General features: G+C 45.5%; 1 protein-coding gene across 2 annotated transcripts in view; it reads left to right on the top strand.

Moving 5' to 3' along the window:
- Positions 1 to 19623, top strand: part of ARMH3 (armadillo like helical domain containing 3) — a 178273-nt gene extending 158650 nt beyond the window's left edge. The window contains exons 25-26 of one of the 2 annotated variants that reach the window (XM_049645598.1): positions 15548 to 15664; positions 17913 to 19623. In XM_049645598.1, coding sequence (XP_049501555.1) covers positions 15548 to 15664; positions 17913 to 18005 — 210 coding nt within the window. In that variant the 3' untranslated portion in view covers positions 18006 to 19623. Of the gene's footprint in view, positions 1 to 6499; positions 7704 to 15547; positions 15665 to 17912 lie in introns of those variants that run through there. The other variant, XM_049645600.1, reaches the window with a different exon arrangement.
- Positions 19624 to 21116: the final 1493 nt, after the last annotated feature.

Genomic DNA, 21116 nt, shown 5'->3' with positions numbered 1-21116 from the left:
GAGATCATGACCTGGGCCGAAGTCAGATGTTTAACTGACTGAGCCACCCAGGTGCCCCTCACAAATGCTGGTTTCTAAATGTAACTTCTATAAATCCTAGCCACAAATGGGATCAATAGGCATAATTTAGATCCTTAATTCCTTTCCTTTTTCCATCCAGCATCTAGGGCACTTAAAAAAGTCTTTTAAAATTGTGGGCAGTTCTTCACCTTATCCCTTAATTTTCTCTCTCCATTTTTCTTTCCGAAAAATTGGGCTGGAACTCTGGTCATATAACTCAGATATTCTAACCCCGTAGAACACAGTAGATTGTTAATCTGTTAGTGGGTTCTAGAACCTATTATAATTGGGTAACAATATATCATCCTGGTCAGCAAACCCAACAGGCTTCTCTTCAGTAGGTGAAATTTTAGTTTTCTTTGGATTATTGTGAACAAAAAGAGGAGTGTTTTGGGCTCCATAGGAGTGTAATCACTCAATTAAATTCTCAGATTTATACCAGATACCACATACTATACTTCGTCTTTCCTATGGGACTTTGATCTTACAGATTAGCGGTGCCAGGATCACAGAACCTTAAAAGCTAAAAGAACTGAAGACGCCATCTACTCTGGTCTGCTTCCCAAAGCAGAAATCTCACTTATTGGGGTCACAGCCTGCCTCTCCTTGAATACTTAGTGAAAATAGTGCTTAATACTTTAGGATATAGACTATTCAGTTTTTTAAATAACGAGAATCATAGGGCATCTGGCTGGCTCAGTTGGTGGAGCATGTGACTTGTGATCTTGGGGTTGTAAGTTCGAGTCCAACTTTGGGTGTAGAGATCACTTAAAAAAATAAAATCTTTGTAAAAATGTTGAGAATCTTTTCCTCATGTTGGAATCTTCCTCTTTATAACCTGAACCTTTAGATGCAACACCAAAAAATGTACTCTGTCTTCTATATATTAACTTCTTCAAAGGGCTAAGATGTATACTACTGCCTTTCTGTACTATCCTTTCTTCCTTCAGTTGTTATTCATTTGTCATGGTTTTTAAAATATCTGGCATACTGTGATTGTCCTTTAGATATATATTTAAAAAAATTTTTTTTACATTTATTTATCTTTTGAGAGACATAGACAGAGCACAAGTTGGGGAGGGACAGAGAGAGAAGGAGACACAGAATCCAAAGCTGGCTCCAGGCTCTGAGCTGTCAGCACAGAGCCTGACGCGGGGCTCGAACTCACGGACCGCAGGATCATGACCTGAGCCGGTCGGCCGCTTAACCGACTGAGCCACCCAGGCGCCCCTAATATTCCTTGTTTTGAAGTCTCCTTTTTCAGATGTTAGTATAGCAATTCTACTTTAATTAGTGTCTTCAGAAGCATATTTTTGTCCATCTTTTCACTTTCAACCTATCTGTGTCTTTATATTTTAGGTGAATTTATTTTATTTTATTTTAAGTTTATTATTTTTTTTTTAATTTTTTTTTAACGTTTATTTATTTTTGAGACAGAGAGAGACAGAGCATGAACGGGGGAGGGTCAGAGAGAGGGAGACACAGAATCTGAAACAGGCTCCAGGCTCTGAGCTGTCAGCACAGAGCCCGACGTGGGGCTTGAACTCACGGACCGCGAGATCATGACCTGAGCCGAAGTCGGCAGCTTAACCGACTGAGCCACCCAGGCGCCCCTTAAGTTTATTATTTTAAGAGAGATCAAGAATCCTAGCCAGGCCCTGAACTGAGGGTGCGGAGCCTGATGTGGGGCTTGAACTCATGGAACTGTGAGATCATGACCTGAACTTAGGTGAATTTCTTTTATTTAAAAAAAAATTTTTTTTAAGTTTCTTTATTTTTGAGACAGAGAAAGAGAGAGAGAAGAGAGAGAGGGAAACAGAGTGTGAGTGGCAGAGGGGCAGAGAGAGAGGGAGACACAGAATCCAAAGCAGGCTCCAGGTTCTGAGCTATTAGCACAGAGCCTGACACGGGCTCGAACTCATGAACTGGAGATCATGACCTGAGCTAAAGTTGGATGCTTAACCGACTGAACCACCCAGGTGCCTCTAGGTGAATTTCTTTTAGACAACCCATAGTTGGGTCTTAATTTTATGTCTAGTCTGACAATCTTTGTCTTTTAATTGAAGTGTTACACTTAATTTATATGTCAATATAACTATGTTAAAATCTCCTGTATTGGTTTTTTTTTTCTTCTTTTTCTCCCATCTGTTCTTTATTCATTTTTTTATGTTCTGCCTTCTTTTGGATTAACTGGATATCTTTTAGTATTACATTTTATGTCCACTATTGACTTTTTTAGCTATACCTCTTCATTTTATTTTTTTAGTGGTTGCTTTTTAACCTATCACAATTTACCTTCAAAATAATGTCCTATGATTTCATGTAACATTTAATAACCTTGCAATCATGTATTTCCATTTGTCCCCTCCTGTCCTTTGTACTAGTGTTGTCATACATTTTTCTTCTAGGTTTTATACATTTCACAATACATTGCTATTATTATTTAAGAAAAAAAAAATTTTAATGTTAATTTATTTTTGAGAGACAGAGAGAGACAGGGGAGGGGCAGAGAGAGAGGGAGACACAGAGTCCGAAGCAGGCTTCGGGCTCCAAGCTGTCAGCATAGAACCCAACGTGGGACTCAAACTCACAGACCACAAGTTCATGACCTGAACTGAAGTCGGATGCGTAACCGACTAAGACACCCAGGTGCCCCTATTATTAATTTTATTTAAACAGGAGAAGAAAACCAAGTTTAACAGCGGACATTAAGTATATGGGGGAGCCCACACAGACATGGAAATTCCCACATTACTATTATTTTTTGCTTTAAAGAGTCAGTTACCTTTTTCCTCATTTTTTTTTTAATGTTTATTTATTTTTGAGGCAGAGAGAGACAGAGCATGAATGGGGGAGGGTCAGAGGGAGAGGGAGACACAGAATCTGAAGCAGGCTCCAGGCTCTGAGCTGTCAGCACAGAGCCCGACGCGGGGCTTGAACTCACTGACCGTGAGATCCACGACCAGAGCTAAAGTTGGACGCTCAGCTGATGGAGCCACCTAGGCTCCCCTCTTTTTCCTCATTTTTAAATGTAGATAAAAATATTTTATGTTTATCAATGTGTTTACCATTCCTTCATTCCTATTTATAGATCCAGATAATGTAATTTTCCTTTTGCCAAAAGGACTTCTTTTAACATCTCTTGTAGTGCAGGACTGTTGGCAATACATTCCCTCATGTTGTTTGCTTGAAAAGGTCTTTATTTCACCCTCATTTCTGAAGGATGTGTTCTGGATATAGCATTCTAGGTTAACAGTAAATTTTGGGGAGGCACAGATAGCATTTTATTGTTTTCTGGTTTGTATAGGGTTTCTGACAAGAAATGTGAATTCTTTTTTTTTTTCTTCTGTATCTATTTTCCTCCCTCTGCCTGCTTTTAATATTCTCTCACACGAATTTTCAGTGATTTTATTATGGTGTGCATTATATCTTCAGTTTTGCTCCTTATTATGTTTGTGGATGTTCTAAAATACTTCAACGTATTTATAATAGCTCTTTAAATGTCCTTGTTTTTAATTCTGGTATCTCATTTCTGGGTCTGTTTATTTTGGCTATGAGTCACATTTTCCTGTTTTTTTACATTTCTGGCAATTTTTTATTGGATACTGGGCATTGTGAATGTTATGTAGTTGAGTGCTAGATTTTGTTGTCTTTATTAAACAGTGCTGGACTTTGTTCAGGAAGACAGGTAAATTCTTTCTGGAATAGCATGATCCACTTGAAACTTCCTTTTTCTTGGTCATGATCTCCATCTACCCTGCCTCCCCAGTTTTATTGAGATACAATTGCCGTGCACTACTTATAAGTTTTAAGGTTATAGCATAATGACATGACTTACATATATTATGAAATGATTACCACAATAAGTTTAGTCAACATCCATCTCATATAGGTACCTAGGAAAGGGCAAAAATGTTTTTTTTCCTTGTGACGAGAACTCTTAGGATTCACTCTTAACAACTTTCAAATATGCCATACAGCCATGTCGACTATAGTCAACATATTGTATATTACATCACCGGTACTTATTTATTTTATAACTGGAAGTTTGTACCTTTTGACCAAACTCATCCATGGAACTTCTTTTTAATCTTTGTTTGAATAGGTTCAGAATAGCCTTTACTCCAGGGCTAGTTTAGTTCTACTACTGAGGTGTGACTGCTCTGGGGTCTCCCTGAATGCCCTAGGTGTTCCACAGGTGCTTTTCATTCTGGTCGGTCAAAATTCAAACACCTCTCAGTGGTGCAAGCTTACGGATTCTCAGTCTTTTTTTATTCTGATCTGATTGAATTTTACCCTATACATGCAATCCTTAGTATTAGCAACAGATTCAGTGGGTACACTGTGCAAATTTCTGAAGCTCTTTTCTTTGCCTCATTGCCTCCGCTGGTAGTCCGCCTACAAGTTCTAGTCGCCTCTGCCTCCTGAAATCCAGTGTGTCTGTTTAGCCTAACAAGACCTTCATGCTCACCTTAATCTCTCTACATACCTGTCCTACACTCCCTGTTATCCAGTGTCTGAAGAGTTATATCTTTCACAGTTCTCAGTTACTCCATCGTAACTGGAAGTGGAAGTCCTGAACTACTTTTAAAAATGACAATTGGGGCGCCTGGGTGGCTCAGTCGGTTAAGCGTCCGACTTCAGCTCAGGTCACGATCTCGCGGTCCGTGAGTTCGAGCCCCGCGTCGGGCTCTGGGCTGATGGCTCAGAGCCTGGAGCCTGCTTCTGATTCTGTGTCTCCCTCTCTCTCTGCCCCTCCCCCGTTCATGCTCTGTCTCTCTCTGTATCTCAAAAATAAATAAAACATTAAAAGAAAAAAATTAAAAAAAAAATTACAATATACCCAGAGTTACTCAGCTGATTTTTTAAAATTTCACTCACTTTTCAGAGAACCTTCCCTTGCATTAACTATTCATATATATTGTCCCATTTTACTTCATTCTCCTCCTTCCTCCTCTATCAGTCACTGGAGGGGAGAGTCTTGAATAGATATATTCAAGCCTGTTTCAGATTCTGTGTCTCCCTCTCTCTCTGCTCCTCCCCTGTTCATGCTCTGTCTCTCTGTCTCAAAAATAAATAAACGTTAAAAAAAAAAATTAAAAAAAAAACAGCATGGAGAATTGAAACATGAAGCTCTTGTGTAGCTGGTATTTTGTCCTTTTAACTGGGTGCTTGATCACTCTGTTCCTTTTTGGCCATGTTTAGATGGACAAGCTTTGTCTTGTATAAGAGAAGGTTAAGCAGGCAGTGTCTGAAGGAAGTAAACCCTGTCCTCTCTGGGTACCAGTTAGTCTTGGAGCCCCTGAACCTAATTGTTTCTTCTTATCTTCTGAGGTGCAAATCTCTTAGTTACTGTATGCAAAGAAGTGCTAAAAATAACTCAGCAAGACTTTGAACCTGGCTATTCAAAGATCACAGTGTGTATCTGCCTAGATTGTTTTGGACAGTTATCTAATGAGTACCCTGCACAGTTGAGCTGTATTTGTGCAGTTGAAATCCATTGCTAAATTGAACACACCTCGAAGGACATCCTAGAATGGATCAAACCTGATTTCTGAGAAATTGAAATTGTAGATTGTATGATTGGGAAGTAAAGTGACATTCTTTCCTACCCTTGTAACCTTTGGCCCATCTTTTGTGCAGGACTTATTTTCTCAGCATCAAGGTTGAACCTGAGCAGTCTGTCCCTCACGTGATGGGACCTGACGGAGCCTAAGCTGTCAGTGCCAGTCACAGACCTATCAGAGCTAATGGCCCTTGCTGCGGCTGCTGTCTCAGGGGCCCTACTACACTGGTGGACAATTTTGTACTTAGAATTAACTGGTGGCAGTGATATAAAGTGGAGGAAGTGGTAGACAAAATAGAAGAGATCTTGGATAACTTATTTTCCCTCTTTTAAAAGGTGTGACACAGTTTCAACCGGGCCACTCAATCTCTGCTCAGATATGTAGCTTAGCACTGCTGGCTCCACCCAGTATGCGCTTATGTCTGTGGATGTGTCCTTCCACTGTGGTTTATCTTGAGTCCCCATTTTGCTTATTAGCTCCTTAAAGGCAGGACTCGGCTCTGAGGGCTTTAGAAACCATATGCGAATACTGAGAAGAGCGCTGGGTGTACTGTGATGGCCTGACTCTAATCTTACCATGTGACCTTGAGAAATTCCTTTCCTTTTTGGTTGGGCCTGAGTGCTACTAAATTAGTCCACAGGCATGTTGAATGTTTCACTGCTTCTTAGGACTCTGTTAGGCATTGTGGAAAATCTATAATGTAACCCTGGGTCTCTTCCTCCAGGGTGCTAAGAATTCTGCTGTGACACAGTTTCCATAAGAAATCAGTGGTGGTAGTAGCATGTTTGCTTCTCCAGGAGAGGGCCTGCCACCCTACCTGTCTGCACCTACTAATGCATGAACTCTAAAGCAGTGTGTTCTTTCCACCATAGGAAATCCCTCTTTGAGGAGCCTGTAGAAGACACATCCCTTCCAGAAAGCGGGGGAGGAAAGAGTTTGCTAATTTATGGCAAGCCTTGGAATTTCAGGTTCTAAAAAGCAGTTATTTGTGGAGTTACATTAAAATGAAAGAGAATAATAATAATGAAGCACTCTCTGTGTATCAAGAAGTATGCTTGGCGCTTTGTATCTGTTGCCTTATTCAATCTGCACAACTAGCTCTCTCTAAAGAACATTATTATAACCCCCATTTTACAGTTGAGGAAACTGAAACTCACCCAGCTCTACCCTGCTAGTAAGTGGTAGACCTAGGATGAGTCCAGGCAGGCTGACTCTAGAGCCATACTCTTTTAAATTAACATACAGTGTTATATTAGTTTCAGGTGTATAATATAGTGATCCAACAATTCCATACATTACTCAGTGCTCATCAAGATAAGCACACTCTTTGGGGCGCCTGGGTGGCTCAGTTGGTTAAGTGCCTGACTTCGGCTTAGGTCACGATCTTGTGGTTTGTGGGTTCAAGCCCCGCGTCGGGCTCTGTGCTGCTGACAGCTCAGAGCCTGGAGCCTGTTTCAGATTCTGTGTCTCCCTCTCTTTCTGCCTCTCCCCCGCTCATGCTCTGGCTCTCTCTCTCTCAAAAATAAACATTTAAATATGACAATAATAAATAATAAAAAAATAAAAAGATAAGTGCGCTCTTTAATCTTCTTCACCTGTTTCACCCATCCGCCACCTCCCCTCTGGTAACCACTAGTTTGTTCTCTCTAGTTAAGAGTCTGTTTTGTGGTTTGTCTCTTTTCTTTTTTTCCTTTATTTGTTTCTTGTTTTGTTTCTTAAATTCCACATATGAGTGAAATAGAGCCATACTTCTAACTATGTTATTTTAAAAATTATTAGCTGTTGGTTGAAACTCTTTTTCAGGGCCTAAGCACAACTAGATCCAGTAGTGACCCACCAAGGTCTTTACTTGGAGAACATCTTTGCGGTGCTTCTTGCTTAGCTAGCCTTGAATTTGAAGACTAAATGTGGATTATGGAGGAGGGAGAATTGTCTTTTTGCTTCTTTATTATCAGAATTCCACTTCCATGCAGTCCAACAACTGAGCAGAGCACCGCTTAACTGTAAGAGTGCCTCTGTGGGTTGTCCTTACGCTGGTGAAATTGCAAGGTTAGGGACAGACTTTTATTGCTTCTGGGAGAAGAGAGTGTTGTCCCTCATTGGGAGACATGTCATCAGTTCTGGGGAAAGTCTGGTTTGGAGAAAGTAGGGGAAGGATGGGAGGCTAGATTAGCTCCTTCCAGAGAAAAATGAAGGATGTGACCTCCGATTTCTTTTCAGTCTCTTGCCAAAATTTACAGAACATTACAGCCCTATGACAAATTCAGAAAAGGGAGTTAGGCAATGCCTTGAGTCAGTCATTCTCATTTTTCGAGGAAAGGGTATCTTCCGTTGAGTTTGAGGAAATTTACTGAGTAGAAGGAGAAAGGTTTCAGCCTGCCTGGCTGAGAAGTACTGTGTTTGACTGTGTTGTTCTTCCATAGACAATGAGAGGGAGAGCTCAGTCTGCATCTATCATAAAAATTGCCTGCAGGGGGGCCTGGGTGGCTCAGTTGGTTAGGTGCCCAACTCTTGATTTTAGCTCAGCTCATGATCTCACAATTGGTTGTGGGATCAAGTCCCCCTCTCCCCACCCCATCGGGCTCAGTGCTGAGCGTGGAGCCTACTTGGGATTCTCTCTCTCTGCCCTTCCCCTGCTAGTGCGAGCACATGCATGTGTTCTCTCTCTCTCTCTCTCTCTCTCTCTCTCAAAATAAATAAATAAAATTAAAAGAAAAAACTGTCTGCAGCTACTTGGCAGTTGCTCTCCGCTCTAGCAGCCCAATTGCCGCTGAGTGTTGTTGAAGACCTACTCTGCTCAGCACCATTTCTTTTTTTTTTTTTTTTAATTTTTTTTTTCAACGTTTTTTATTTATTTTTGAGACAGAGAGAGACAAAGCATGAACGGGGGAGGGGCAGAGAGAGAGGGAGACACAGAATCGGAAACAGGCTCCAGGCTCCGAGCCATCAGCCCAGAACCTGACGCGGGGCTCGAACTCACGGACCGTGAGATCGTGACCTGGCTGAAGTCGGACGCTTAACCGACTGCGCCACCCAGGCGCCCCTCAGCACCATTTCTTTAGAGATAAGACATTACAGTGGAGCAGGGAACAGTTTAGAGAGGTGGCATGGAGAGCAAACCTTTTTATTCAGACCTTCTTGGTTCTCTGAGCACCAAGATAGGTTTGTCCCAAGTCTGGAGCCATTGTGAAGGATGAACTTCATTTCCCAGTGGCTTGTGGTTCTTTCATTACTTCTCCATCATCAGCTCATATAATAAGCAGTACCTGGTCAACTCCCTCTAACCGATGGGAGAGAGAAGCAAAGGCAATATGCAGGTTTATGGCTGGTGATGCTCACGTTTGTGGCTTCAGAGCTTGGATCTCTCAAGCTGTCTTTTCCTGCTTTGTGGGGGGAAAAAAAATGGAGACAAAAAAATCATATTCTCTAACTAGTGAATAAACATCTGAAATAGAGGAAATGGCCAGAGTCCAGTGGGAGAGATAGATGGAGATTATCATGAAAATCCTCTAAAAAGCCTTTATCATCTTTCGTCCTTGTAATTTCTTTATCTGTTTCAAATCATCCAGAGATTAACTATCACCCAGAGATTAATTTTCCTATGATTAGGGGGTTTGGCAGGGTTAAAGCAGAAGACATGGAAGTGGGAACAGAGTGGTTACAGTCTCTTTCAGAGAATGGAAGGTTGGCCTTGAGGTATGAGCATTCATTGTCGAGTGTATTCTGGGATGCCTGGCTGGCTCAGTCAGTGGAGCCTGCAGCTCTTGATCTTGGGGTCATGAGTTCAACCCCCATGTTGGATATAGAGTTTACTTTAAAAAAAAAGGTCACACGGTAGGAGGCATTCATCTCCAGCCACCCCAAGCCTGGAGACCACCTGACGGCTGCTGCCAAAGAAGCCCAGTGAAAAGGCTCCTGGGTAATCCAACTCTTGATTTTGACTCAGGTCATGATCTCGTGGTTTGTGAATTCGAGTCCTGCATTGGGCTCCACTCTGTCAGCTTGGGATTCTTTCTCTCTCTCTCTTCCCCTCCCCTGCTTGTGCGCATGCTCTCTCTCTCTCAAAATAAATAGATAAACTTTACAAAAAATAATAAAGACGTCCAGTTGAAGATTAAAGACCTTTGTATTTCAAGCTTCTCAATGAGTACTAAGTAATTAAAATAGCAACCAAATCTCGATTTTGCTGATAATGAGTTTGGAGTGGTCTGTACAGTTTTGGTGGTGGTTGACACCCAACTAAGCAAGGCTGAGCAGGATCTTTGGCTTCTATTGGTGGAAATTGACATGCCCTGGAGCCCTGAGGGACCTGGTAATAATGAAAATTTAAACATCAAGCCAAGCTTTTCTCCAGGTTACAGCTCTCCACAGATCATGCTTCCCACTTCTTAGGAGTGAGCTTTGAATTCCTTGAATGCTTTCTGAAAGATTAAGTTTAGCCTGTAAACTAAGGAATGTGCCTCAGGTTAAACTAGCCTGCCAATACAGGAAGAACATTGGATTGGGAGTCAGAAAATTCTGTTGTCTAATCTCTGCTTTGTGTTTTTGGATAACTTACAATCTTTCTCGACATCTGTTTCTTCATCTGTGAAATGAGGGCCATGGATTAGGTAGGTGATTTCAAAGGTTCCTTCCAGAACTGTTATTTCTATGGTTCTGTCACCATGGTAACATTGGCAAAAAGAGGTAAGGTTGCCTTCCATATCACTATTCTTACATATTAATGATGATGCCAGACCTCCCAGCTGCCCTTCAGCCACCGCATTCATCTTATTTAAATACATCAAGTATTTTTTTTTCAAGTTTATTTATTTTGAGAGAGAGAGCACACGCACATACATGAGAGTACAAGCAGTAGAGGGGCAGAGAGAGAGAGAGAGAGAGAGAGAGAGAGAATCCCAAGCAGCTTTGTGTTGTGAGCACAGAGCAGGGCTTGATCCTACTAACCATGAGATCATGACCTGAACTGAGATCAGGAGTCTGACGCTTAACTGACTGAGCCACCCAGGTACCCCTACATCAAGTATTTTCTATTTCCATTTCTTGTTTTGTTTCCGTCTCAATAGCCTTCATTCTTCTATTGGTGAGACCCTATCATTTATATTTTTGTGTTTATTTTATATATTATCTCTAATCTTCATAATATTCTAAGAAAATAGTATGATGATGACTATTTTAAGATGAAGAACCTAAAGCTTAGGTCAAGGTCCTAGAAGTACTAAATGATGATGCCAAGATTTGACCCTAGGTTTCTATAATTCTGTAGCCTCTTTCTTCAACAAAACAAAACAAAACACCTTTTTTTTTTTTTTTTAAGCTTATTTATTTTGAGAGAGAGCATGGGAGGGGCAGAGAGAGAGGGAGAGAGAATCCCAAGCAGTCTCCACACTGTCGGAGCAAAGCCCTGCGCAGGGCTGAAACTCAACAGATGGTGAGATCATGACCTGAGCCGAAATCGAGCATCGGATACTTACCTGACTGAGCCACCCAGGCACCCTTCTGTAGCCTCTTTCTCTTATATCCCACTGCAATCTTGATAGGTTCCATGTTTATTTCCTATTCTATAAAAAGTCTCTAAGTTTCTCTGTTTGGAGAGAATAGTTTCTCTATTCTCTATTTGTGGTTTCATCCTCATTTGGCAGCCTGGCTTTAGGGAAGGCCTGCATGTTGCCCTGGCTGGAAGTGGGCTGGTGGCAGCCTTACATACTCTCCCCAAATAGGTTATACTGTAGATGTCAGTTCAAATTGAGAAAGCAGTGAATACAAGTTTGCTGTCAGGTCATATCCTATTACTTAGTTGTCTGCTAATTCTCCTTCTGGGAATTCAGTCCATCAGAGATTTGAGACTAAGCAATTTTTCAGGCACAAGGCAAAGCCCTCTGACATCTAGATAGGATAGCCATTGCCAAGAACTTTTCCATTGGTGATTCTCCTTTGCTGCTGTCTTTAGGCCAGAAGTTATTTCCCATTTCAAAGGCTCTGCTAAAAATATGGGACACAGGCTACTGAATAGTCTTTAGGGAATGCCTATTGTACATGCTTGGAGAAGGGGTGTGTATGTATGTCTAAAACCTCATCAATTTTGAACTAACTTTGTGCACTGGGATCTCTCTCCTTCCTGATCCTGATATGGCCAAGAGCTTCACAACCTGTGTTAATGCAAAACTGGCCTCTGTGGGCATCTCTGCTCAGTTTTTCTTTAGTATAACCCGTATCCCCTTGTACCACACCAGGACTGTTAAGCAGTGGATACTGGACATTCTCTGACTTTTGGCTGATACATTACCTGTTACACTCAGGATAGTGGGGTCATTATGGAAAGCCTGCTTCATATGGAATAGAGAAATTAGGTTTCTTCTTCACCAGAATCTGAATAAAGATGTGCAAGGCCCTAGCTCCTGGTTTATGGTTAGAACTATCTGGGGATAAGAGCTACCAAATGCCTATTGTCACCAGAAATAACTTTTCATTGTAAAATTAGTAAGCACTTACTGACTATTCCTTATGTGCAAGACACTGGACAGTCATCTCATGTCATCCGTATATGAGCTTTATACAGTTATAGTATAGATAGGATAAGAAAACTGAGGCTCAAAGAGATTAAGTGATGTGTATCAGTTTACATAGCTTGCTAGTGGTTGATCTGGGATCAAAATGTCTCTCCGACCTTAAAGCCTATGTCAGGTGCTTTTCCTCCAGAGACTCCAGGCTAGGGGTTTAGGTTCACACCCCAGTCCCCAATCTGTTCTTCTCTCACCTGAGGCAAAGTGTTTCAAGGCAAAGAAGAGGGCATAGAATCTTTGAAACTGAGGCCGTTTGTGTCTTCCACTTAAATCCAGAAGATGTTCCTTTGTGGTGAAGAATTACTTATGCACATAGGCTCTTTGGGTTAGTTCAAAATAGGTAAGTACTTCCTGGGCTGTGAAGACAGTTGTTCTGGAGTCCCAGGAGCTGTCTAGGTAGCTGTATAGCTACTGGGATGATAGTGTTTCTATCAGTTGTATGTTACTTTCAGGAATCAAAATGTTTATTCCATGTCCTTTTAGGAAGGTGAGTTCAAATTCTATTTTATAGAGAGAGACGGGTTGAGGCTCATTAGGTAAATTGAGATCCATAGTAAGAGTGAGATTCCCAGTTCAGTTCTCTTTCTATTAGGTCCCTTGCCAGCACCCAGGCTCCTGTCTACTGAGGGCCATATGTGGAGGTGTAAGGACTCCTTAGAGAACATGTGGCTTATCAGTGCTTTTCTGACTTTGAACCTGCCTGGAGCTAAAGTGGTGGACATGGTTCTAGGAAGCCCAGCAGCTGATGAAAGAAAGTGGGCTTGCACTTGGGAAATAGACTGTTACCTGATGGATTGGGGAGAGACCTCAGCCTAGGAGGTACCTTTGGAATGGCCAGGAGCCAGAGACTGAAGCTGCAAATTGTAAAACCTAAGGTCTTTAGACAGAAGCAGTCTGGGAGATTGTCTTCTGCCTCATTGCTGCCCTCTGCCACGTCCCAGGCCAGTGTGGAGTGTGAGGCCCAAATGGGACATGTTCCTAATGTCTGAAGCTCCAGAAAGCGAAGTCACAGAATAGGAAGTAGCCCTAATGTTCCAAAGTCCCAAATGGACTGGAGTCCAGACTTGAACTTAGAATATCTTCTTCTCTTGGAAATATAAGAGAGGTGATGAGGGCAGGAGATGGCAGAGGCTGGGTGAACTGAAGGGCAGCTTGCCTTGAATAAAAAAGAAAGAAAGGAAGTAAGGTCTGGACAAGAGGAGAGCTGAGATCATGCACGGAGTCCAGCCAGGCCTTTGGTTTCCTTCCAAGGAGCTGATAGCTCCAAGGCCTTCTCTGTTTTGCCTTCCTTTAAGAAACAGAACTGAGTTCTTCTGCCAAAAGCCAACTTTGTTGGGAATGAAAAATATCTGTTTTTAGACCTTCCACTTGGCCATGGCAAGGGGAGAAAGCCCAGGGATCAAGGCAGCATTGCCTGAGGCCTGAGGCTCTCAGGATGTAGCATCTCTGACAGGCTGCACCTTCTCAAAATTCGCTTTAGCATAGTATTTGTCTTACCTGATAACCCTTAGGGAAGACTGAGCCCAGGATACTGGCTCATAGGCATTGCTGAGGCTGCCCAGAGTTCAGGGTTAGAGAAAGCATGTAATACTCTGTTCTGCCTGGTTCCTGGGGGCCCAGTTCCATCTTGGAGTTTTGCTTTTTAGGGGGTTTTGAGCCATTCACTTCTGAGCCAAGACCTTGTCTATAGATATTTTAGCTACAAGCACAGCCCACATGCATGAGAGGGCTGGATTACTTTGTGAGTGACAGCCATTGCTGAGTGAGTACTGGTCCTCCTGCTGACAGAGCTGATAAATGGAATTAGAAGCAAAGGAGCCAGCCCCTGCTAGGGTATGTGGGACACAGCCAGGCAGAGTGACCTTGAGGAGCTGGGTGTCTGGAGGGAAGGACACTGAGCCTGGAGCCTAGGCTAGACGTTTGCCCTAGCTGTCCCTCCCCCCACCAAACTTGAGGACACAAGCCCTCCTTGTGTTCTCCATCTGTACTCTCCCCTCAGAATTTGTTGGCAGGCAGAAGTGTTTTCTACCAAGTGACATGTGCCCTGGCACAGGATTGAATTGGTGAGAACTGCCCAGAGGTACTTTTGTCCCCCTCAGGAGGCCATCCTCAGTCCCTCTGACCAGTCCTGATTCTAGCTTATTCTCTTCACCCTGCCCTACCTTCTGTTAGAATTAAGTCTTGGGGCACCAGCGTGGCTCAGTTGGTTAAGCATCCGACTTTTGATCTAAGCTCAGGTCATGATCTCACTGTTTGGGAGATCAAGCCCCAAGTTGGGCTCTGTGTTGACAACACAGAGCCTGCTTAGGATTCTCTCTCTCTCTCTGTGTCTCTCTCTCTCTGTCTCTCTCTCAAAATAAATAGATAGATAGATAGATAGATAGATAGATAGATAGATAGATAGAAAGAAAGAATTAAGCCTCACTCATCCCTCCCAAGCTCCTTACTGAGCTGGGAGCTCTTCATGATGTCATAGACTTCTGTCAGGTCAAGTTGCAAAATAGCTACCACCCAGATTACCACAGTGAACAGTCATTCCACCTCCTGGTCTCTCCTTTCTGCCCAGCTCCTTTCTAACTTAAATGGTATGCCTTTCCCCCTGGTTGTCCTTGGCTTTGATTCATGGTCTTATCAACTGAAGTTCTACCAGAACTTCCTTTGGAAGCACTGAGATCCAAGGTTCCTGGAGTCCGTGGAGGTCTGAATCCACCCCACCCCCATAGAAAGTAAGAGAAAGGGGAGAGACCCCTCATCAGAACAAAACATGCGCTTAGCTCTAGCTTAGTCAAGAAAGTGTCCCCTACATCACAAGGCTGGGAGGCCCAAAAGTTCGATCCAGGCAGTGGATAGGAAGACAGTTGGCACTGAGAGATGAAAACAAGCGGCAGATGGTGCCGAGGAACATCCCGGGACTGAAGAAATGTGGTTCCCAGAAAGGGAAAAGGAAGGAGATATTGGCAAAATCTTACTCAGCAACTGTGACAGCCTAGCCAAAGAAAGCTGCAGGATATGGCTGAGAACACATTTATGGTTTGGGGATGTTGCTGAGCTCAGACACTCACTCTTCTGTCACCTCTTCTCGTGCTCTTTTACCATACCCAGAGTAAACAGCCCTGGTGTCCAGGCTGGATGGGTCAGGAAAAGCCAGGAAGAGAAGAGGTTAGAAAATGGTCCCAGAAACCTGAGGAATTGCTCTGTGACCAGGCTTTTTTTCTGGGTGATAAGTAGTAAGCATGGTCTCTTGGAGGTGTCGCCCCAGCCTGAATCCAACCCAGCAGGGCAGCAAGAGGGGCCTGGGGACCAAGTGACCTAGGGTTTGAATGGCCTAAGCCCTGCCTGGCCTTTGACCTCCTGCAGGTGCTGGAGGTAGTACGAGCCAACTATGACACGCTCACACTGAAGCTGCAGGATGGCCTGGACCAGTATGAGCGCTATTCGGAGCAGCACAAGGAAGCTGCCTTCTTCAAGGAGCTGGTGAGTCTGCCCCGCCTCCACCTCTGCCTGTGTCTCCTGAGGGCCCTTTCCCAGCCGGTGCGTTGTACTGTGCAGGTGGGCATCTAAGGAAACAACCACAGTTTGCCAAAGGCTGATGAAATAAGACTTGAGGAGTCTGCTGGGATTGGGTGTGCGAATTGTCTCCTGAAGCAGCCCAGGACCAGGCAGTGAGAGAAGATATTCCCCAGGGTGCTGGTGCCAGGCGGGGAAGTGTGAGAAGCCTGAGGCAGCATTGCCCATCTCTCTTCTGCAGCCATGGAGACGGCCCTTGCACAGCTCCAGCTGGGCCTGGGGTTTGACGTGTGTTCCCAGTGGCAGCTCTGGCTCATTACCCCGTATCCTGTCTTCCAGCAGCTAATGAGAGTCATTGATTCTTCTCCTCCTTATGCGATCACTTCTTCCTAAATTCCTAACTGGCTCCTGGTCTGAGTGCCCTCCCGATCTAGTTCTCCAGTCTTCACTCCTCACCCCACGCCCCCCTTTCCCATCACTCAGCTTCCTGCAGCCCCTACCCCTGGCCACCTGGAGTCAGTGAGCATTTGCTCTGCCTCCTACTAGTCTCCCAGTCAGCCCTGCCACAGAACTGGGCTCTCCCCGTTGATGGTCTCTCTGCTGCCCTGTGCTTAGAGCTGCTCTCAGGAAGAGCGAAGCCTGCCGATCTCAATCCTGCCGCCCCCCCCCCCCCCCCCCCCCCGCCCCTCCAGCCTGGGTGTACACGAATGTCGTGGCTGCGAGTTGAGACCAGAGCATGCTATACTTCCTTCCCATAGCCTCAGCCCTCCCACTGCTGGGGCAGAACTCACCTCAGCCCAGCTTTTACTTCCCTATGCCAAGTTTATGATGAAGGTGCTGGGTTGTAGATTATCTGTCTTATGCTGAACACAGCCCTGCTCTGACCCTGACATGAGATTCCTGAGATTTTGGACTTCCCCAGGGTGAGGGAGATCTGCTCTGGAAGTGAGTGAGTTGGGAGCAGGGAAACAATTGATATAAAGAGATAGCAGAGTCGAGTATGTTTATGGGGTCAAGTATATTTATGGCAAGTCTTTAAGTTGTTGTGGGGGGATTACTGGGGGCCCAGACTTCACAAAGAGAGTAAGTAATTGGAGAGGAAAAGATTGTGGAGGAGTTAGGGGAGCTCTCTTGGTACCTCTACCTGACTCAGTTCTCCTTATATCTCTACCTCTAGCATCAGGGAGCAAAGAGGGTCTGGTTGGGCTTGGAGGTAATGAGCTTGAGCCGCCCGCTGTTTGCTGTGCTGCCCTTGCCTCTGCCTCCTGCCTGATGACTTCATTATGTTTCCCATAGCTAAGCAGAAATTGAAGGAAAACTCCTTGGTCTTTGGGGCCCAGGATAGATACACATGCTTTTTCTCCTCCTTCTCCTACTTTGTCTCTTAAACAACATTCACTTCTGTTGCCCATGAACAGCACTCCTTCCAGAGTGTGCCGGATTCCTCCCAGAACCCAGTCAGAGTAGAGAGTTTGGCCCTTTGACCCCTTCTGCATAGTCCTTTCCCCCACTGACAGAGGCAACACTTCCTGCAAGGCTCTCCATCTATGGGGAGAAAGCATGAAGGGAGTAGTGGGGACACAACGGGGATATGCCCCAGACTTCCCTTTAAAGCAGGGGGCTTCTCTGTGGTATGGAAAGAGTTCTGGACTCAGAGTTGAGAAACCTGGGTCCTGCTTCCAAGCCTGGGACTCACAAGCTGTATGACCTGCTCCTCGTCGTTGGCCTCTGGATCGTACTCCTGCCCTCTATGCCAGACAGGGGCTGTGTCTCCAGGTGTTCTTTCCAACCCAGGAAAGTAGATAAATACAGACAGAGAGTGAGATCAGAAATGCATTCCCTGGCCTCATTTTCTCCTCCTCTATCAGACCACTGACAGACCAGTCTCCCACTGCATGGCCGAGGCAAGGACAAAGGCCTGCCCTCACCCTCCTTCCCTGTCTGTGCTTACTTCTGCCTCTTCAGGTGCCCACGTGTACTCTTCTCACATCTGCTTCTCAGCCCTGCTTTTCTTCCACTTATCAGCTTATCACTGAACTATTCGCTGACTTGCCTGCAGGGATGATAGCTGTTAAGGGTTCATTTCCTAAGAGAGAAACTTCTAGCATTGCATCTCGGCCTTGTCCCTCAGGCACTGCCCTCTGTTGTTTGTAACCAACTCTCTCCTTGTTTTCTCTCCGCCTGTGCCCTCTTACCTTCCCCCACCCTTTCCCAGGTTCGATCCATTAGCACCAACGTCAGGAGAAATCTGGCCTTCCACACACTCAGCCAGGAAGTCCTGCTCAAGGAGTTCTCCACTATCTCCTGAGGCCACACGAATCTGAGCAGCTGCTGACTGCCCTTACCCATGAGGCTCCCGGGCTGGAGGGGGACTGAGGGGAAAGGGGCCGTCCCCTAGGTTGGAGAATTACACAGATACCGAGTTCTCTCGGTGAAGGCCACGCTTCAGTGGAGCTTGGACAGCAGGGGCCAGGAGGGGCAAACCAGGGATAATCGAATCTTATTTGGGGAGGGATTGGGGGGGCACAGGGAGAAGCCTTCAAGAATGTGGGGGCTTCCAGCATGGGCTCCCTGGACACCCCCTCACATTTTCAATTGAGATTACAAGTTGTGGCTGCTGACTGATTTTCAGGGGTTGTTGGGGCAAGTCTTAGGGTGAGGCCAGCATCCTGAGGATCAGTGGCTGTCCGAGGCTTCTGAAAACAGACTAACTCTCAGATGTAGATGGAGCCAGTTCTGCTTTCTTTGGGCCTGGAACTGAGCTGAGCTTGAAATCTGTGTCCCCTGCCCCTGATGGTGCACTGTCCAGTCGTGAGGACCCTTAGCTCAGCTCAAGGTAGGGTAGGAATTGAGGACCTTTTTCTACCTTCTCCATCTGGGAGACTGGAGATTAGAATCTGCCCAATGCCCTGCTGTCCAGCCACCACTTTCTGGATTTGATTCTTGGCACCAAGAGTGCCTGTTAGCTTTCCCCTGCCTTCCAACCCGTTGACTCCTCAGCACTATAGGGTCACAACCTGAGCTTTTAATTTTCAATCTGGTTTAAAATGTCTTTAGGGTGTGTGTGTGAAATAAACATTGACAGGTTTTCTGGAGCCCTCAGGTGCCTACTTTGCTGGTTCCCTTTCCAGCAGCCTCCCCACCTCCCCAGTCACCTTCTCCTCTGGGAGCCTCTCCTGCCTCTGCTGAGCTCCCCTCCACGTGTTCCACCCCCTCACCCGGCTGTTGTTTACATCCAGCCTGCCTAAGAATTTCCTCTAGGGAGGAATCTGTTCCTGCTGTGGTCTGGTGCCTGGAAGGGAGAGAACTTGCTGGGGGGCAGGGTGCCCTCCATCTGAAAGGGGCCAGGTGCGCATCATGGAGAGGCCATTCTATCTATTCTGGGCGGAGCCACAGGCCAGTCTCCTGGCCTTTGGGAAGCTGGCCCATGGTTCCTCCTCTGGACAGACTCCATGGAACTTCTGTAGGCTTTCCCTACCCCACAGCTGCCTTCAAAGTAGCTGCTGGTCTGAGATTCCCCCCCCCCCCCCCCCCCCCTTCTAAAGCACTTTCTAAAGCTCTCAGGCTGGCAGGACACAAGCACCGTAAGAAGACTCTGGGAGTAAGGGCATGAAACCAGCAGTGAGAGCAGGTCTGAGACCTCCCTGGCTGCTATTCCACTTAGCTTCAAATCTCTTTAGGATACTTGCCTTCCCTGGGCACAGAGTTCTGGCTCCTACATTGAGCAGATGTGCACTAGTTCCAGAGGATCCACCAGCATGCTGCCATGTATAGGTGCAGATTCCTAAGAGATCAGGGGCTGGGTCATCTGATCGCTAGATGGGTAGCTCAGCCTGGGGCATTTAGTGTTCTCCACAGTGATAAACCCCAGAGGAGCTGGAGCTGGAAGCTGGTAGCAAGTTGGAGTTATTAAAAATTGATTTGTATGGGAGTCTTTTTAGTGTCTTTTGTTTGTTTTTCTTCATCTCTGTTAACTCAGAACTCATTTCCCAAAGAGGAGGTTAAGGTGATCTCCCAGGGGCTGCTCCCATTTGGCTTGGGGACCCTTACCTATCCTCACTCTCCTCCTAAGTCTCCTGGCTCTAGTAGAAGCCACTTAGGTTCAGACAGGTGTAGCCTCCCTTGTCTTCACTGCTTATGGATTCCTTGCCTATGAAATGAACAAGGGCATGAAGCAGTAGTGAAGGACTCCTTGCCTTCCATTGTAGAAGCCCATCTCTTGGCCCATTTACATATACCTGTTCTAAGAACTCCAAATGGGAGTCCCATCATCTCCTAGAATTCAACCACAAAAGGAGCTGCCCATGTCTGTCCATGCCCCAGTGGCTATGCTGTGTCCTCCGGAGGACCCTCCGGAGCAGGAGAGAGCTAGAAGCAGGGCATTGCTCCCAAAGGCCATCCTTCTTTTAGCTGCTTATCCCCCTCTCACGCCTGAACTCCTACCACAATTCCTGCTGAGTTAATTGAATCAAGTGCTTGGAAATTCAATCCAATTGAAGACATTAAACGTGCTGGGGTCACTTTAGCTGAAGCTTTCAGTCTCAGTAGGTCATCCCTCCAGAGGAGCCATTGGGCAGAGAGGAGGATACACGGGACACTGCCACCACACCACCCAGACCCACTAGACACTGTCCCTTCTTCCTTCTGGTGGGTTGGGGGCTCTTGGGCTAGGAGTCCAGTTAAAGAGCCTGGAAAAGGTCAAATAGGCTTAGTCACTCAGTTCCTGGAAGCTGGAGGCAGCCCAGCTCTGTGATGGCCCCCGGCTTCAGAAAAGGAGCTTATCCTTCTAAGGGAAGGGAGCCTAATAACAAAGGCATTTCTTACCCACGCTGTATCCTCACCTGGGTCCCCACACCCTTCAGTCACGCTTCAGATCTGGAAAACAGAAGGAATCTAGGACAGGGCAGGTGACAAGAGAAGGGCAGCAAAGTTGAAGGTGGGGGGGAGGAACAAAAGAACCAGAAAAGTCTTGAAAAACCGGCCTGTTTTCCTGTTCTTCCCAGTGGGCCAATGGGGGTCATTAGATCCCAGAAGAAGGCACTCTCACATTGAATGGGGCCCAGAGACAGGGTTCTGCAGTGGGTGAGGGTTGAGGTCTTTATGTGAAACCTTTAACATGAGATGAGCCTGATAGAGGCTGGGTTGACCTTTGCTTTTCATCCCTAACCCCCTCCGAGCAAAGCGGGCACTGGCAGGGGTCCACAGAGACCCATACATGGGAGGAGAACGTAAAAAATAGGGGCTGACGTGGAGACTGACCCGGACAGGGCACTTACAGACTTCCCCTGGCCCGTACTGATGATGGGGGAAAGAGTGCCTGAAGGTTGGAGCAGGGGTTTCCTCACAGCGGGGCCTTTCAGGCCCTGTTCCATCTTCCACCATCAGGACCCACAGCTCCAGGTTTAGGGGGTAATGTTGC

The sequence above is a fragment of the Panthera uncia genome, chromosome D2, assembly GCF_023721935.1.
Source record: "Panthera uncia isolate 11264 chromosome D2, Puncia_PCG_1.0, whole genome shotgun sequence".
Lineage (NCBI taxonomy): Eukaryota > Metazoa > Chordata > Mammalia > Carnivora > Felidae > Panthera > Panthera uncia.
The sequence above is the reverse complement of the archived record's forward strand: the minus strand, read 5'-3'. Positions and strand labels throughout refer to the sequence as shown.